A 20,091-nucleotide genomic window follows, 5' to 3' on the forward strand; every position below is an offset into this window, starting at 1 on the left:
CTCACCCTCACCTCCTTCTACCTATCGTATTCCCAGCGCCCCTCCCCCAAATTCCCTCCCCCCTACCTTTTATCTCAGCCCGCTTGGCACACCAGCCTCATTCCTGAATAAGGGCTTATTCCCGAAACGTCGATTCTCCTGCTCCTTGAATGCTGCCTGGCCTGCTGTGTTTTTCCAGTACCACATTTTTCAACTCTGGTCTCCAGCATCTGCAGTCCTTACTTTCTCACAGTACTTACCGTATGGAACATTTGGCCTAAACTAATTAGTGCGTACATTACAGGAGGAGAAAATTAACTTACGGTCTTAGTCTCAGTTTTCTTCTCACATCTTTCACAATAACATAAATTGTCTCTACTCAGAATTGTATCCTTCAAAAAGTCTTCAAGTGATTCATTCTAAAAAAACAATTAGAAATTATATTTTACATTTGTTTGCAGGAGATGTTATTTTTGCAAAATTGATATTAACAAAAGTTGTCTTTTCTTTTTCCGACTGTCTCATTTTCTCCAGTTTAATTCCTTTGCAAATGATAATTTGTAGCATTGCAACAATGTTGGCATATTCATTTCAGGAACAAATTTTAAAAATTGTCTCGTTCCATGGAAATACCAGTGGCTGAGTTTAATTATAAATCGATAGTTGGGTGTAATTGAAGGTCTCTAAACTAGTTTAGGACTACAGAAAATGCTGTGGATTTATGTTGCGGGAGCACACTAACTGCAAGCTCCCACTTATCACTCTTCCCTCTGACTCAAAGAGACATGACCAATTAAATCTCACTCAGCATGTCTGCTGGCCAATCGATACAGTGGGGTAAAAACAATGACTGCAGATGCTGGAAACCAGATTCTGGATTAGTGGTGCTGGAAGAGCACAGCAGTTCAGGCAGCATCCAAGGAGCAGCGAAATCGACGTTTCAGGCAAAAGCCCTTCATCAGGAATAAAGGCAGTGAGCCTGAAGCGTGGAGAGATAAGCTGGAGGAGGGTGGGGGTGAGGAGAAAGTAGCATAGAGTACAATGGGTGAGTGGGGGAGGAGATGAAGGTGATAGGTCAGGGAGGAGAGGGTGGAGTGGATAGGTGGAAAAGGAGATAGGCAGATAGGACAAGTCCGGACAAGTCATGGGGACAGTGCTGAGCTGGAAGTTTACAACTAGGGTGAGGTGGGGGAAGGGGAAATGAGGAAACTGTTGAAGTCCACATTGATACAGTGTCCCACCCTTTCTCCACACCAGCCACCAGGTAAGATACTTTCACATCAGTGAGACTCTGCATATTTGAAGATTGAGAGTCTCAGGTTGAGCACATTGGGTGACATACTGACTCAGCGATTAGCACCTTCTACCTCAAAGCATCAGGTGCATGTGTTCAATTCAGCCTTGGGCGGATGGATGTGCGGAGTTTGCACATTCTCGCCCATCTGTGCATGTTTCCGTCAGTGCTCCGATTTCCTGTCCAAAGAAGTGCAGGTTTGGTGGATTGACCATGCTCTATTCCTTGTAGGATTTAGCCATGTGCAGGCTAGGTGGTTAGTCATGAGAAATGTGAGGCTATAGGAATAGGGCAGGCGGCTGTGTCTGGATATGATGTTCATTGGAGGATCATTGCAGATTTGGTGGGCAAAATGGCCTCTTTACGTACTGTCAGGATCGTATAATTCTCACACCATATAATTGTCAGAACATTTGCTGGACGCTGTAACACTGTGATATTTGGAAGCGTGACTGAGCACTGTCGATGATCGCAAGTCACTAGAGACAACAATAAAGGGGCAGCTGAGTGTACAGCAGCAGGTGCATGAAGATCTGTCAGCGATACCAGGAGGAATGTGTGCTCTGGCAAGGACAGTGAAGAGTCCATCCAAGCAATGTTTGCTGTAGTCACACTCTTGTCCACAATCATAGCTACCTTCATTGAGAACATAACCAGTCTCATGCAAAGTCACATTTGGCAGACCTGTCAGTGCCTGCCAAAGATAATGCTGATGTGCATAATATTGCCTTGTTGCTGGACTCAAGCAGCACCATTGTGAGAGGGAAATGAAGTACCTGGACCCTCCACCAGCGAACAGAGACGTATGAGTCATCCTCATGATGGAGATGGCCAGCAGCTGTTAGCATTTTGGGTCTGCTCTCAGGGCAATTCTGATGTTGTCATCTTGTGGTGCACCCGTCTACATCAGTGTTTCAGTGAATTGCAGCATCAGAGGAGATACCTGACACTTTGCAGGACTCTCACTCCAAAGGACACAAGTAACATTCGAGAAATAGTTGTGAATTAAGAGGCTGAAGTAAAAGAGGAACACTAGAAAATTCTAATCGACAGGGAAGTGATACCGAGCAAACGTGTCCACGAGTATCTGGGGCCTGATGGACTTCAGCCGAGGATTTATTTTTAAGAGACAAACACAAGATAGTTGATGCACTGATTTTGATTTTCCAAAATTTCCTGGATTCTGGGATTGGTTCATTAAATTAGAAAATGGTGAATGTGTCTCTTTTATTCAAAAGGAATCAAGGCAGTAAGTAGGCAACAACAGGACAGTTAACATCTGTTGTGAGGATTTAGAAACTATTGTTGAATATATTATAGTATGGCAATTAGAAAAGGAAAATCAAGGTAATCAGGCAGAGTCAACATGGTTTTAGGAAAGTGGGATCATGCCTGACCAATTTATCTCCACACTTTGAGAAAATAATGTGCAGAGGATAAAGGGAACTGCCAAATGTATTGTATTTTGATTTCTAGAAAGCATTTGATAAGTGGTATATTAAAGGTTACTGCAGGAAATCAAGGCTCATGTTATAGGAAGCATCGTATTGGTATGGATAGAAGATTGGCTAGCTAACAGAAAACAGACAGTAGCCACGAATAAGTCACTTTATAATTGGCAAGGTGGAATGGGTACAAGACTCACTGCTGGGATTTCAAGTTTCTATAATTTATGCAAATGACTTAGCTGAAGTGACCAATAGGATGGATGCTAATTTACAGATGATATAAAGGTAGGTAGGAAAATAAGTTGCAAAAAGGATATAAAGAGGCTACAAAAAAGATAATGATAAATTAACTGAGTAAAGCTCTGGCAAATGGTATATAATGTAGAAAAATGTGAAATTGTCTATTTTGGTTTGAAGAATAAAAAAACAATTCTATGTGGTGAGAGATCACAGAGCGCTGAGTTGAAGGGCGATCAGAGTACCCTAGTGCATGAATCAAAGAGGATTAATATGCAGACACAGCAAGTAAGTAGGAATGCTGACAGAATATCATCACTTATTATGAAGGAAATTGAATACATGAGTAGGGAAATAATGCTTCAGTTATTCAGTTATACTGGTGAGATCGCATTTGTGTTATGTGCATAGTATTTAAAGATAAATGTTAATGCATTGGAATCAATTCAGAGAACCTTTACTAGACTTTAGCAAAGAATGGGCAGGTTGTCTTATGACGAACAGTTGGACAGGAGTCCAATGTTGGACATCAACTGGAGTTTAGAACAGTAAAAAGTGACTTTTCTGAGATATCCAAGCTCCTGAATTATCTTGTCAAGATGAATATATAAAGGGTGTTCCCTCTTTTGGGAAAATATGGAACTGGGGATCATTATTTTAAAAATAATAGTCACCCAGTTAAGACAGAGAAAACGTGTCCCCTAGATCCCTATTACATCTTTCTCCTCTCACTCTAAACATATGCTCTCTAGTTCTGGACTCCCCCAACCCAGGGAAAGATTTTGTCTATTTATCCTATCCATTCCCCTCGTGATTTTACAAACCTCTATAAGGTCACCCTTCAGCCTCCAAAACTCCAGGGAAAACAGCCCCAGCCTATTCAACCTCTCCTTATAGCTCAAATCACCAACCCTGTAAATCTTTTCTGAACCCTTTCAAGTTTCACAACATCTTTCCGATAGGAAGGTGACCAGAATTGCACACAATATTCCAAAAGTGACCTAACCAATGTCCTGTACAGCTGCAACATGACCTCCCAACTCCTATACTCAATACTCTGACCAAGAAAGGAGAGCGTACCAAAAGCCTTCTTCACTATCCTATCTACTTGTGACTCTACTTTAAAGGAACTGTGAACCTGCACTCAAAGGTCTCTTTGTTCGGCAACACCCTCCATGATCTTACCACTAAGTGTATAAGGCCGGTCAGGCTTTGCTTTCTGACAATGCAGCACCTCGCATTTATCTAAAGTAAACTCCATCTGCCACTTCTCAGCCCAATGGACCATCTGATCAAAATCTCACTGTACTCTGAGGTAACCTTCGCTGTCCACTACAGAAATTCATGACTAAGGACTCTGTGGTAATGGGGTAGTTTAAAGTTTAATAAGCCATTTCTATGAAACCAAACGAACAATCACTGGGAGGTTGGATTTTTTTTCAGAAAATTGCTGGACGGAGCCATAACCATCTTGGTTATGTACCTTTAAAACCTTATTAGAAGTGCATGGTTGGATTCATTTTCATAGTGCTACAGTAAACATCTGCATCTCCAATCTCTGAGTTAGATGCTCTCATGGAATGGATGTCTGTCCTGCAAGTTTAAGTGCCAGGATATGAGCTGGGATCAAGAGCAAGGTCAGGAGCAGAAAACAGACCTGACTTTGTCCAATATCAACCCTCAAGAGCAGTCACTCTTTACAATTTAATGTTGTCCTTCCATTGTGGCCCTATTAATAAGTAACTGCCAGAATTGTTATTAAGAATGTAGATATACTACTTACCACACTGTTGAAATATTCCCTTTTCATATAATCAGGAGGCGAAAGGGACAAGGGAATATCCAAAAGCTTACATTCTTCTTGGGATTCAGTGTCGCATTCCAAACACTTCAGAGAATTAATCACTTTACTCTGGTAGATCTAGAAAAAAAATTAAGTAAGAATTTTCTCCTTTTTCATGCTTTTTTCTCTCCTCCACCCTTCAAATCTTTGTGGCCTGTCTCATTTCCTAAATTACTAAAAAGAGAGACAAGCATTTACTTTATTATGGTTTAATGGTGAAATTAAAGAACTCTAAAGAACTCTATTTCAATTTTCACCTTTTTCTCATATGTTTTGAGAATGCCTACCATGCTTTGGTTCCATAGCCATTAATGTTTTTTTGGTGTTGAACTACTCTTCATCTGCAGAAAACTAATTTGATCAATACACTGACATCAGAATTGTACCTGCTTTTGTCTTTATCCAAATTCAACACACATACTATTTCCAGACATCAAAACTGAAAATTTTGACCAGTTTCATTTTACTTAGGTTTCATCCAGATATACTACGCTCAGGTGAGTTTCTCATCACCCTGTTGTGTGTTATCTCAAATAATTGATAGCTCTGTGAGAGTTATACTCAGAACAAAATGAGTTGGAACTGGGGCTAGAAGACAGTAATACCCAATTTCCAATCTGTGCTGGTATCGGATACAGCAATCCACAGACACTGTAAAAGTGTTGGTTCTGTCCTGTGGTGCGCTGAGTTCTCAGCAAGTTATTATGACAGGAATTAATGTCATTACTGTATTCTGCTGCTCTCAGGGATGGAACCATCATTGAGTTGACAGCATCCGAACGTCATTCATAAAACTAAATTAATAATCAGTACCATATCAATACACAAAATATTGCACTCAATGGCGACAATTATATCCACAAAATAGATTGCGATAACAGTAAGAAAGATAATATACACTTGCTCATAAGATAAAGAAACTGAAGGGAGCTCAAAATAAAACCTTGGTTATAGATCAACTTTACTGGCAAGTAAGAACTGAGTTTGAAGTCTCTCCTCTATTATAAGCTCACCTGCAATACATTACAAGATCCATTACTTTCTTCGTCAATTTTATTCAATAAGAGTCGGAAATATTCTTCGACATCCTGTTGTTCGAATACTTTAAAAAATGCAGAAGTAGTATTATATTCTTCAAATAGTTATAACTTAGAATAAAGACTATTACTCATTGTTAAATACTCTTGAAACAAGAGTGTTAAAAAGTATAGTTGCAGCATCAAGAATGACATCAGAATATTATCGTTACAAAACCAAATACTTCTCAGAGGTCAACCATTATATTCTTGCCTAAATGATTAATCTGGGGATAAAAAATTAATAAAAATCATACTATATTAAAACATTCTCTCAATTCTCTGAGGACTGGATTATTACATTTCATGTAATAATTTCATTATTGAGAAACTTAGGAACTCTACAAATTAGGGTATGGAGCTCAGTACTTCAATGCTCCCAGTTATACAACAAGAAAATTTATTTTGCAGTGCATGATCTGAGAAATGTTCTTTAATACAGTTTATTATCCTTCAAATCATGTAGTAATGTGCCTGAATGCAGCTGCTTTATGCATTACATCTCCTTGTTTAATCAATTTTAGATTCAGCAGATGGTGGATTAGAAATCAACTTTGTGATGGTTAGATACAACTGAGTGGTTTGCTAGGATAATTATGATTCAACCACATTTCTGTGGGTCTGAGTGACCAGACCAGGCAACAATGACAGATTTCTCTCTCTAGATATTATTGATCAACTGTTCAGGTATGTTATTACATACCTCTGGAGCAGATGGGACTTTTATACCCAGATCTCCTGGTTCAGAGGTCGGGACACTATCACTACACTACAAGAAGCCAAATTTCCTTCCCAGAAAGGTCTCTAATGTCAATCAATATGGGTTTCATGATCACTATTAGGGTGACTTTTAATTCAAAATGTTTTTAAATCAAAGTCAGACTTCACCATTCCACTCCCCCCGTACTGCACTGCTCCTCTGATAGTCAAGATCATGAGCTTGAGAGAAACTATCTTGAAGGACACGAGCAGCAGATGCAGGGCACCATCTGCAAATTCCCCTCCAAGCCACACATCACCCTGACTTGGAAATACCCCACCCTTTCTTCACAGTTGCTGGATCAAAATTCTGGAACTCCCTTCCTAACAGTCTGGTAGGTAATATCCTACACCACAGGGACTATAGCGATTAAAGAAGTCAGCACACTACTGTATTTGCCTGCTCCAGCTCAATCAGGGATGGGCAATAAATGCTGATGTAGCCAGTCATGCCCTCATCATTATTTTTTTTAAAAAACTAGCCCAGTAAAAAAAAAAATCATTTTTCTTCTACACCAACAATCATATTCGGCCTAATATTCAATGTGTATGAAATGCCCTGTTGATATTAGGAAGCAACCTCAATTTGTCAGCCCAGAAATGCATGCTTTACTCACCCTCTGTATCAGCGCAAAAAAGCAAGCACACAATACAAGCCTTGAAGAGTTTAAGATACGTTCAGACATTGCAGACTACCCTGGATGATTAATGAACAGAAATAGGTCGTCCAGCAAAAAGAATGCAATCCAAAGCTAGTTTCAAGTAAAATAACGTAAAAGTTGCAAACTTACCAAATGCAACAAAGTATGAGTGAAACACTGATGTAAAAAATGGAAGAATGTGTAATTTATCCTGAAGATGATGCCCATGTCCAAATGTTAAAAATCACGCAACACCAGGTTATAGTCCAACAGGTTTAATTGGAAGCACTAGCTTTCAGAGCGCCACAACCACCTGATGAAGGCATCTCCAAATCATGTCCAAATGTGTCATGAGCCCTAGGATGAGCCACTGACTGGCCTGATCTTGAGAATCATGCATTGGAATGGGTCCTCAAAAGTCCTCTGAATGGTTATATCAACCCCAGAGCCACTATTCACTTCAGAGGGTGAATCAAAGCTTCAGTCTTATAATGATGTCAAAGCAAAGCCACTTTGTATGGTTGTTTTAAAGAAATAAGAGGCGGAATTTTCAAAGCCTTGAATGACTGTGGGCCACTGTAGGTGATTTAGGAAACTCATTTGAGACTGCCAGCAAGAGGTGTTTCAACATTGAGACCAAAAAGTTCAATTTTCCAACCAAATGTTGAACGACAAGTTGAGATTCTAGCTTAGAAGTGATGAGATACATATTGCATGTATTAGCATACACTAATGTCTCATGGTTACTTAATTTCATCTCATCTCATTAATGTGCAGTTTCCTATTTTCCTCTCTGCCACATAGAAACTAGGTAGTGACAATTCCCGATATATGGGTCAGAGCGGTTAATTGGCAACTCCACTTGCCACTTTCTTCTCCAGACATCCATATTGGAGGCACAGCAGTAAAATCTCAGGGCATGCTCCATGGGCAATGACAGCATACATCCCACCTCCATGGACCTTCCACATGTACCCAGCCACACTATATATGCATGGCAATCCCCCTATACTTCCACACTGCACTTTGGACAGCACTGGCACTTTTCACTGGAATGCTATGTTGCATACAGGGACAGGCAGCTATTTCATAGATCAGACCAAATATAACTTCAGGGATCCTTGTTCACTTGCTTAGTGCTCACTCACTTTGTGCTGACTTAGTTCTCACCACACCCCTGCCTTGTCTTGTCTTTATACACTTTGCTTCCTCAACTATGACTTAAAAGTTCATAGAACCCTTACTTTGATTTTTCTTCTAGTGTTCCAATGCAACTTGTCATGGTTAGCAGCAGTGCTCAGTCAAGGGAATGGACATGTTGTTGTACAGCACTGTGTCATGTCAATCTCATACTAGCACCAAGTGCCAGTCACATTGGTACCAAGTGTACTGCGTCTGTTTCAAGCAAATGGCCATGTCTCAAAGTCAAAGCATGGGGTCGACCTCAGTAAGTCAAAGGAAACATCATTCAGTCAAAAAACCAATGGATACATAGATCATGGTCTAAAGTTGTTGAATTCAATATGAATCTTTGGGTCTGAACACCCTTACAATCTGCATCGCGTATTCAACCTCCCTACTCTCTCTACAGCATTAAAATACCATACAATTTTCAAGCTCCCTTCTGATCTGAAGAGGAGTTATATTGTTATTGAAACATTAACTTTGTTTTGAACTCCATAGATGCTGGTAAGTCTGCTGTGTTTCAATTTTATTTCAGATGAAACCAGGGGACAGTGGAGCAGAAACAGACCACTCAGCCCATCGTCATTCATTGAATTCATGGTGATCTGATGATCATTAACTCCAATTTCCCTTGGTGACCCCGAAAATTCTCTATAAATATCTGTCTATCTCAGTATTAAATATATTTAACAACACATCTTTGATAGCCCTCTGCAGTAAAATCCAGATAGATTCAACCCTGCATAAGAAAAAAAACCTCATCTGTTTTGAATGGAAAAATACCTTATTCTGAGATTGTACCCACTGGTTATACCACAAGGGGAAACATCCTTTCCATATTTATCCTGTCAGGCACCCTAAGAATCTTAAATATTTTAATAAGATCATCCCTCAATGCTCAAAATCTCAATGAGTACAAGCCCAAGAACTCAAACAAAACAGAAATTGTTGGAGAAAGTCAGCAGGTCTGGCAGCATCTGTGGAAAGAAAGCAGAGTTGACATTTCAAATCCAGTGATCCTTGCTCAGAACCATTCTCAACAACAGTGGAAGTGAACCTGTGATGAGTTCTTGACTCTAGTCTAGTTCAAGTATTCATCTAGGTGTCAGCAACTGAGCTGCTGGAGAATGCTGTAGCTAGCTTTTCCGGTGGTTCCTCTGATCTAAAGCTTCTACCTCAGACAGTGTCAAAGAGATGTCTTTCTGGGTTTCCCTCTTGTCCATTTATACTGTGCTAATGATACTCATGTCTGCAATAGCATCTCAAACAAGGGGTCTAGTTTCTGGTACATTAAGGGGTTATTCACAGTGGGAATAATATTAGAGTAGCAATGACCAATGTTTCTCAATTGTTTGCCAATGATTCAGCATCAGTGGCAGGAACATGAATAGCAATGAATGAATGTTCAACTGCAGAACAATGGAAAGTGGAAACTACTCAAAAATAGTTCTCACAAATACCACAAATGTGAGAAGAGAAAATTTATGTTGCAATGAGCCTTCATGGTTAACTGAATGGAAGATTAGGGTAATTTTCAAATGCAAATCCACAATGAAAATCAAGTTCTCTGCAGGAGTTCCTTTGTGCATGTCCAGTTGGGTAGAGTGAAGTTGTGGATCGATGCAGTGAAATTACGAAATAGATATCCTGGTGATTTAGACAAAGAACAGTATGGGAGATTTTCAGATTTCACAGAATTGGTGAGATAAAGAGGCACCTGTGAGGAAATAACACCTACATTGCAGTTGTGCAATCTGGGAAATGACATTATCTCCAAATGGAATATGAGAATGGTTGACAGAGGAGAAATTTTTCACAAACCATGAAAATCATATATGCTATTAATGTGCAAATTATTGTCAGATTATTTTAAAAAATACAGAATATCTAATTCAATGGAGGGGCAGAGAGATGATTTGATACTAAGGAATATTTCTGAAAAGGAAAATATAGAAACTGATCCTGAGTAGACTTCTTGCAGTTATCCACAGGGCAAAGTACAGCAAATGAATTTAATGTACAATTTGGCATCAGACGCTGACGAAATAGACATGGTCTATTTATCATTTTAAAACGTTTAGATTATGGTTAAAGGTACACTTCTCGACTAATTCATTGATTAAAATATGCCACATTGATGTCCCCTGAATTGCCCAGTATTATGTTTTGTTCATATTTCAAAATGGTGACCAAAACACCAACATTGCCAGTTCATTTTATGTTCAGCACATTAATTGCACTCCTCTGCACACTCCACCCCCTGCCCCCATCGCCCTTTTTGGGAAGAAAGTTTCAAGCCTTCATGGGTCATTTTATGTCCACAATCAAAAGTACACATCTTGTGAAAAAATGGTGGTAAAAGAAATTTCACATCAAGATTGAAAAACTTTTCTAAAGTTATGTCACTGGTCCTAAGTGAATGCCATTTTACATGATATTCCAATTTTTATATTATGTGCCATTCACCTTTCTTGCTCAAGCCCAGAGTCCTTGTAATTCCATGTGTATGTGCTGGATCATTTTCTAAGTTTGCAAATAGTTCTTTAAGCTGGTAGCAAATGCTGGCATCCTTATCAATGGGTTCATATGTTTCTCCAACAAATCTAATAGGAAGATTAATTGTTGCACAATATTAGACATTGTCAATATGTAATATGATATTTACATAACGCATTATTTGCTTTTCACATATAAATATTTACATCTAAAATATATTGCACTTCCAAGTAATTAGATATCATGTCACTACCAATCAGAGATTATTTATATCATTTACAAACCTGTCAATAGTGTCCTTCACTTCAGGAGTCATGTAGAGAGTTTGAAGCAATGTGTTCAAGTAGCAAGTGGCTCCTTGGTTGTATAATCCAAAATACTCTGATCATAAATAAAAGTTATGTTTTAATCACACATATAAATTGTAACAAGTTTCCTTAACAGACAAACAACTAAGTTCTAATTTCTACATACATATGCTTAACTCGCAAAGTTTCCTGTGGCTGTTAAGTTCTATTGCATCTTTCATACCAATTTTCAGTAATGTTGAATATTTACGACATGGATCAAATATTTGATTGTAGTCAACAAATTTGAACAAATATTGACCAGCAAATTTACGTTTATACTTATCATAAGGCTTTTTTTGAAACTGAAATGGAAATGTCACTAAGTATTTCTTTTTGCAGTCAATCCAGTGGATGTGATGTACCTAGATTTCCAAAAGGCCTTGGACAAGGTGCTGCACAAGAGGCGGCTGCCTAAGAGGAGGATGCATGGTGTTACAGGTAAAGTATTACCATGGATAGAGGATTGGTTGACCAACAGGAAGCAAGGAGTGGGGATAAATGAGTGCTATTCTGGCTGGCAATCGGTGACTAGAAGTGTGCTTCAAGGTTCGGTGTTGGGACCATAATTATTTACAATTTTATGTAGATGATTTGGACTTGGGGACCACTTGCAGTGTGTCAAAGTTTCTAAGTGACACTAAAATGAATGGCAGGGCAAAGTGTGCAGAGGCCTGTGAAACTTTGCAGAGGAACATAGATACTTTGAGTGAATGGGCAAAGGTCGAGGAGATGGATTCCAGAGTTCAGGGGGTTGGTTTATGAGGAGGGACTGAGTGGATTGGGATTATATTCAGTGGAATACAGAAGAAAGAAGGGGAATTATGTAGAACATATAAAATTATGAAGGGAATAGATAAGGTAGAAGTAGAGAGGATGTTTCCACTGGCGGGTGAAGCTGAGACAAGAGGAATAGCCTCAGGATTAGAGGAAGCAGATTTTGGACTGATTTGAGAAGGAGGGTTGGGAATCTATGGAATTCCTTGCCCAGGGAAGTGGTTGATGCTATTTCAGTAAACATTTTTAAAGCTAAGGTAGATTTTTTTTATGAACAATGAAGGAATTAAGGGCTCTGGTGAGAAGGTAGGTAAGTGGATCTGAATCCACGAAATGATCATCTTATTGAATGGTGGAGCAGGCTCAAATGGCCAGACAGCCTACTCCTGCTCCTAGTTCTTATGTTCTATGTTCTTAATCCCAAAATCATCACTAAATAGAAATACTGTAGGTAAATAATGCATTTTAATACTCTGACCACATCTAGTTGCAATGCTACATATGCCTTTCTTGAATCTCAGAGGAAACTGTCTTTGAACTTTTGCCCAGTGACAATGTAGCATTAACCTGAATATGATTAAGAACCGGGTGCCAAGCTATCAGGGAATATAGTGTTGTGTTCCAAAATTAATTGGGTAGTCTTTCTGCTTCTGTACCTTTATACACATTGCACTAGCGTATCATTAGCTGCCTAGAACAAGAGTGTGGGAAATGCCCTGTGCAAAGACTTGCAATTAAATACACTCAATGGACAGGTTATTAAGCAAGTAATGAAACAAATTATCAGATTTACCAAGCTTTGTGGTAATGGGATAGTGAGGTTTCTGATAACAGCCTGCTCTCTCTGCACCTCACAGGTTACTAGTTAACCATTCATTGTGGTGAAAATGGAAAGAGCCATATTACCAGTCAACATATAGAGCTCAGATCATGAAATGTCAAAATATTTCGAAATGACAATACATAATGGCCCTCAGTGTGAAAATGTTTAATAGGTGCTACATTGACGTAGTCAATTGAAGCAAAACAGGATTTGGTGAGGAGTCTCAATTTGAAGATGCTGGAGCACACAATGTACATTCTACTGGGAAAGCAGTTGGCCAGCCTCATCAATCAGGCATAGACTCTACCATTTGACTTGAACTGGAACATGAGAAAGACTGATAGCTCCTTATTTAAATCTTGCAAGTAACCAGTATTTAATATTCCTTAGTGCTGCTATGATGCATAGAGTTAAGGTCAAAAATGCAGGATAACTCGAAGCATATCTCACCTTGACAAACACATTATTATTGGTTCAAAGAGTTAGCAAAAATTGCAACATATGGAGAGGAATACTAGGGCACCAAAGTGTTGGCAGAAAAACTCCAGTGGCTAGCTACTTCTCCCTAAATATAACGAGTCACAGAGAGAGTTCTTGTTCCAAGTGGTGTGTGGGGAAGTGGTGGCCTTATGGTAGACTGTTAATCCAGAGACCCAGTGTTTTCTGGGACCTAGATTTGAAACCTGCTATGGCAGGTAGTGGACTTTCAATTCAATAATAATCTGGAATAATGAGTCTAATGATGGTTGTGAATCCACAGTCGATTGTTGTAAAAAGACTGGGCATCCACGAGGCATTGTGGGTCATCAGCAGCAGCAGATAAAGAAATACAGTCCAACACAATCTGTCTCGTCATGGCTCAGCATGTCCTCCACTCTGCCATTGCTATCAAGCCAGAGGATCAACCCTCGTTTAAAGAAGAGTGCTGTTGGACATGCCAGGAGCAGCGCCAGACATACCTACATATGAGATATCAATCTTCTAAAAATATCAACAGGACTACTTTTGTGACAAACAGCTTAAGCAACAAATGACAGACAGAGCTAAATGATTTCATTGCCAATGTATCAGTTTCAACCTGGCCACATCTAATTGTGAATGTTGGTGGACAATTAAACAGCCCATTGGAGGAGGCAACTCCATAAATATCCCCTTCCTTAATAATCAATCAGGAAGCTCAACACATCAGCACAAAATATAAGGTTGATTCATTTGCAAGAATCTTTAGCCATAAATGCCAAGTAGATGGTCCGTCTCAGCCTCCTCCAGTGTCCTCAACCATTGTTATTCACTCCACTTGGTATCAAAAAATGATTGGAGGCACAAAGGCTATCTCTATCCAGCATTCCAGCAATAGTATTGAAGACTTATGTTAGAACTTGCAACAGTTCTATTAATGTTGATCCAGTACAGTTCCAACACGTACATCTACCCATCAATGTGGAAATTTATAAAAAAGCAGAACAAATCCAACCTGGCCAATTATAGCCCCATCCTTCTATTCTCAACCATCAGCAGTGAGGTAAGATATCATCAACAATGTTAACAAGCAGAACCTGCTAAGCAATTACCTGCTCACTGACACCCAGTTTGGGTTCTGCCAGGACCATTCTGCTCTTGATCTCATTCCAGTCTTGGTTCAAACATGGACAAAAGAGGTGAACTCCAGAGGTGAGACAAAAGTGACTGCTTTTGATATCATGGCCATATTTGATCAAGTGTAACATCAAGGAGTTGACGTCAAGCAAAACTGGAGTCACTGGGGATCAATGAGAAAACTCTCCTCTGTTTGGAAACATACCTGGCACATAGGAAGATGCTCATGGTTGTTGAAGTCAGTCATCTCAGTTCCAGCACATCTCTGCAGGAGTTCCTCAGGGTCATGGCCTCAGCCCAACCATCTTCAGCTACTTCATGAATGACTTTCCCTCCATCATAAGGTCAGAAGTGAGGATGTTCGCTGATGACTGCACAGTGTACAGCACCATTTGTGACTTCTCAGCTACTGAAAAGTCCCTGTCCAAATGCAGCAAGATCCGGACAATATCCAGCTTGGACTGATAAGTGGCAAGTAGTATTCTTGCTACATAAATGCCAGGCAAATGAACCTCTCCAAGAAGAGATCATCGAAGCACTAATCCACTGACATTGACTGGCTTTACCATCACTGAATCACCCACTATCAACATCCTGGGAGTTACCATTGATCAGAAACTGAACTGTTCTAGCCATACAATTACAGTGGCTAAAAGGCAGGTCAGAAGTTAGAAATACTGAAGCAATTAACTCAGCTCCTGATTCCACATAGCCAGTCTACCACCGACAAGGCAGAAATCAGGAGAGTAACAGACTATTCCATTTGCCTGGATGAATGCAGCCCCAACAACACTCAAGAAACTTGAAACCATCCAGGACAAAGTGGCTTTTTGTTTGGCACCCCATCTATGTTCAGTGCCTCCACCATCCATGTTCAGTAGCAGCACTGTGAACTTCACCAAAGCTTCTTAGAAAACACCTTCCAAACCCACAACCATCACCACCTAAAAGGAAAACAGAAGCTGGTATATTGTAACTTTAGAACATAGAACATAGAATAATACACGCAGAACAGGCCGTTCGGCCCTCGATGTTGCGCTGACCTGTGAACTATTCTCAGCTTGTCCCCCTACAATATCCCAAAATCATTCATGTGCTTATCTAAGCATTGTTTAAATCTCCCTAATGTGGCTGAGGTGACTACATTAGCAGGTAGGGCATTCCACGCCCTTACCACTCTCTGCATAAAGAACTTTCCTCTGACCCTCTGTCTTAAATCTATCCCCGCTCAATTTGTAGTTACGCCCTCTCATACAAACTGACGTCATCATCCTAGGAAAAAGTATTTCACTGTCTACCCTATCTAATCCTCTGATCGTCTTGCAAGTACCACCTGCAAGTTCCTCTCTCAGCAACTCACCATCCTGAATTAGAAACATCTCCATTCCTTGAGTGTCTCTGGACACATGGTCCCAGAATTCCCATGGCATTGAGAATGCACCTACACCACATGAACTGCAGCAGCTCACCACCACCTTCTCAAGGAAAACTAGGAATGGGCAACAAATGCTGGTCCAGCTTGCGATGCCAACATCTCATGAATGATTGTTTTTCAAAGATAGTCAATCCGATAGACGATGGCATAGAGACGCTTATAAGTACAAGGTTCTATTTTCAATGAAGTGGTACTCTTGCCACCTACGTGTTGTTGAAGCTTTTTGTTTTGATTTCCTCCCACCACGTATACAGTGAAGGACTATCTCTGGTCAGAAGTAGCACAAGTAAGGTCCTAGTAGTAGCAAGAAACTCCACCAATGGTGAGTGCACGATAGTGCAAGCATGGTACCTCATGGAGACAAATGTCCTAAAATTGTTGCAGCCAATTTTTGGTAAATAAAATCTGACATCCCCTCACAAAGCTTTTTCCCCTTGCCATCTCTCCCCTTTCTATTAACATTTTCTCTGAATCTTTCACTGGCTCTAATATCTAACACACTTGCATAACTATGTCTGATGTCTAGTTTTGTGCCAGCAGACATTTCTTCCCAAGGCAAACTGAAGCTTTCAGTTTTGCTCCCAACAAAGTCTGTTCCCCAGCCAGCAGATCGAACCCCTCCCTAAAGCAGCCTGTATACAATGTTATTGACATACTTGACGCTAATGGCATCTACTTCTATGTTTGTAATGTCACTTTAATCCGCACATTATTTCACTTGCTGAGACCCTCATTCTTGCTGATATTACTCTTCGTGCTAACAACTGCAACTCCCTCCTGGGCAACTTGATATCTTCCCAGAAATGGATTTTATTCAGAACTCAACCAATCTGCTAAATCACGCTATGTCCTGAGCATTCTTTAGCGCTGTGGCCTCTTAAATCCTCAATTAAATGATGCTACAACTTTCACTCCATGGTCTCATCCTTTCCTGTCTATCTATGTTATTCAAATCCTACAACCCTCAGAAAGCTCTGGTTTCATCTCCTGGCACCTTGATCACATGATTTCAATCTCTTTGCCATTGGCGTCCTTGCTTTTCAGCTTCTTTTATTTTGAGCTCTGGGATTCCTTCACCTCACCACTTCTCTCTCTCTTTCTCGTCCTTTAAGGTTGTTGTATCTCTAACCAAGTGTTTTTTTTTTAATCCAAGTTTGGAATTGACTATGGTCTTCCTCAGACCACTTTACTCCATTAATTGTATCAGATAAATACAAGATGATGATTTGCAGAAGTGCCTGTTAACTATTAAAATGCTTAGCTACTTTATTTTACATACATTTTATCTTACATATGCACACACACACTGATCCTCTCTCATACATGCTCTCTCTCAGTCGCACACACACATACAACCCCCCCACCCCCGTCCACACTCACCCATGCACACATCCTCTCATAGATTTATACTCTGTTTCACTCATGCACACACCCTCACACACACACACTCACATGTATACACACACACACTCTCCCTCACATGCATGCACACACACATATAAATCTATGGGGTGAATTTATATTTGTAGAATTGTAATTGCAGAAGCATTCTACTTTGTTCAAAAAGCCCACAGTCTGCAGGCAGTCAATCCATGTTACATTTTATAAATTCCTGATTTGGAAATAGGACCAGTCTGACTCAAGATTGGGATACAGACAAAACTCTAACCCCACACCTTTAATACATTGTCTGAGCTGAGATGCCATTTTTTTTTATAAAACCTTAAGTTATCTGGTGAATGTGACTTGAAAGAAGTTCTGAGATTTACATATTAATGCACTGAAACCTGCAACCCATTCCAAAAGATGAAAGCATTAACAACAATCCAGATTTGTTCAATATATCGTTTTAGTTGCATGATACTGTGGTATTTTGCTCTCAATTCTGTTTTGTAATCCTGCTTCACAGCTACCTGATGACGGAGCAGCGCTCTGAAAGCTAGTGATTCCAAATAAACCTGTTGGACTATAACCTGATGTGTGAATTTTCAACTTTGTCCAACACCAGCACCTCCACACCATAGCTATTTTATGACAGTAAGTACATGCAGTTAGATACATCAAAATTCGATCATTTTCGCCGCAACCCCCCCCCCCCCCCCAACAATGTTATTACTTGCCTTCATGAGAGCCGGCCATTCCACTCATTATGAATTTAATCAACTTTTTGAACAAATTGAACGATTCCCTTCCGGGTTTACAGTTGTGACTACTGTTTTGCATTGGAAAAGTGTCCCCTCTGGTCAGATTTCTGCTCTTTCTCTCTCTCTCACGCACACACACACATGAGAAACCGGGAGCCACAATAAATGTTTCCCAGTCTAAGGGTGCCCCGAACTCTCTGTATTAAGAGGCACTCCTTAGTGTTCACTCGACAGGACATTTCCTTTTCGGCTGCAAGTTTCAGTTTCATTTTTAAATAATCAGCCTTTCACAGCAATACTGAAAACTGGTAGACGAAAACGTCTTTCGTTATTTTATGCGCAGTCCGACAGTTTGGATCAGTTGGTTTGGGTTTTGAACCCAGTGGTGAGCGAACAGCACCCGCTGTTTATTACACTTATTCGGTTGTTTAATGGGTTTGTCTACGATGATGACAAACCATGTGTCATGTGCCACACACTAAAAGGAATCTGGGTCCCATGTGAACAAGGCAAGGATAAAGGGCAAGAGTCCTTGCTAATTCCAACAATTAGAGACACTCTACCTTGGCTGTCTCTTCCCTCCGTTTTAACATTGTACTGTGTACTTCCTCTTGCCTCTTTATCTTCCTATCAAGCGGAGTCACTTCACACTATAAAAACCGCATAACCAAGGGGCTAGTGGCACCATACACTACCTATTTTTCCTAAATAACCTGTTCAGAGATATTATTACACACCTCTGGAAGCAGGTGGGAATTTAAGCTGGGCCTCCCAATCCTACCACAACAACACAAGAGGGCTCCCACTGGTCTTCCACTTATCTGTCCTATTCTAGCAATTTCACCTGAAGTCAGTTGCTGCCTTCTTCACCAATTCCAATATGTCTGAGATTTGTGTCATCTTCAGTATTCGAAACTATGTCCTACATATCCAAATGCAGATTAAGAAAATGTATATATCAAAGTTAGCAATTTCCTTAACCCTGAAATTTGGGCTGTACACTTTCCTTCCATCTAAACATCGGCTGCTACTCTCTGGTTCTGTCCCTTAGATATTTTTTATATTTGTGCTGGCTACATCCTCTTAGAGCCATGAGTTCAGAATTTTTTGTATATATATATATATATATGTACATACTTTATCAACCAATGTTCCAAAGTCCCCTTTAACCACGCAATGCTGTGCTTTTCCAGCACATACTCTTATCTGCAGTCCTCACTTTCTCCATTGCATTGTTATCACCGACCATCCACATCTTGTCACTGACAAAACAATCCTGGTAACAAATACTTTCACAAATGTACACTGGGCTTTAGTTTTTAATTATGTTTTTTTCCAAGTGCTAATAAATTTATCCCAGAATTTTTGTCTGTAGAAGTTTTCCCAGCAGATTGCCCATTGCTGAATTTATCCAGCACCCCTTTAACAAGCAAAAATATCCAGGGTGACTCTATTCAGAACACTCTTTCCTCTCTGAATCAGAAGGGTGTGGGTTCAAGTTCTAGTGCTTGAATACAAGACTCTGGGCTGACATTCTGGTGCAATACTGAGGGGACACTAGCATTGAGATGAGAGATTAAGCCAATGGTCTGTGTGCTCTTTCAGGTGAGTCCCATGATGCTGCTCAAAAGAAAAGCAGGGGCATTAACTCCTGTTTCTTGGTCAACACTTGTCCCTCAACCGACATTGCAAAAAAATGATTGCTTGGGCATTCTCGCATTGCTGCTGCTCGAGGGGCTTCTGTGCACAAATTGGCTACTACATTTCTGAGATTTAAAATGGTGACTGCGTTTATTGGATAGTTAATCCTACTCCAGACCACTAATTGTCCAAGACAGCCAAAATGAAATTCCGGCAGCTGTCCCAATTTGAGTCAGAAACTGACCTGGATGTTATCAGAGGCCCAACCCAGATCAGGAAATTCTACCAACAATTTCTTCAATCTTGTATGATAAGGCATGATTTGGCATCCCCTTGTGACTTGAGGCAATCTCACAATCCAGCAATGAAG

The 20,091-nt window shown here is 40.1% G+C and overlaps 1 protein-coding gene across 2 annotated transcripts in view; it reads right to left on the reverse strand.

Annotated features, from left to right (window-relative positions):
- LOC122555823 (ubiquitin carboxyl-terminal hydrolase 47-like) overlaps positions 1 to 18,522 on the reverse strand; it is a 36,137-nt gene extending 17,615 nt beyond the window's left edge. The window contains exons 1-6 of one of the 2 annotated variants that reach the window (XM_043701998.1): positions 18,057 to 18,522; positions 11,243 to 11,339; positions 10,929 to 11,065; positions 5,815 to 5,903; positions 4,742 to 4,879; positions 303 to 398 (exon numbers count right to left, since the gene is read on the reverse strand). In XM_043701998.1, coding sequence (XP_043557933.1) covers positions 303 to 398; positions 4,742 to 4,879; positions 5,815 to 5,903; positions 10,929 to 11,065; positions 11,243 to 11,339; positions 18,057 to 18,159 — 660 coding nt within the window. In that variant the 5' untranslated portion in view covers positions 18,160 to 18,522. The remainder of the gene's footprint in view (positions 1 to 302; positions 399 to 4,741; positions 4,880 to 5,814; positions 5,904 to 10,928; positions 11,066 to 11,242; positions 11,340 to 18,056) is intronic. The other variant, XM_043701997.1, reaches the window with a different exon arrangement.
- Positions 18,523 to 20,091: the final 1,569 nt, after the last annotated feature.

The sequence above is a fragment of the Chiloscyllium plagiosum genome, chromosome 13 (assembly GCF_004010195.1).
Source record: "Chiloscyllium plagiosum isolate BGI_BamShark_2017 chromosome 13, ASM401019v2, whole genome shotgun sequence".
NCBI lineage: Eukaryota > Metazoa > Chordata > Chondrichthyes > Orectolobiformes > Hemiscylliidae > Chiloscyllium > Chiloscyllium plagiosum.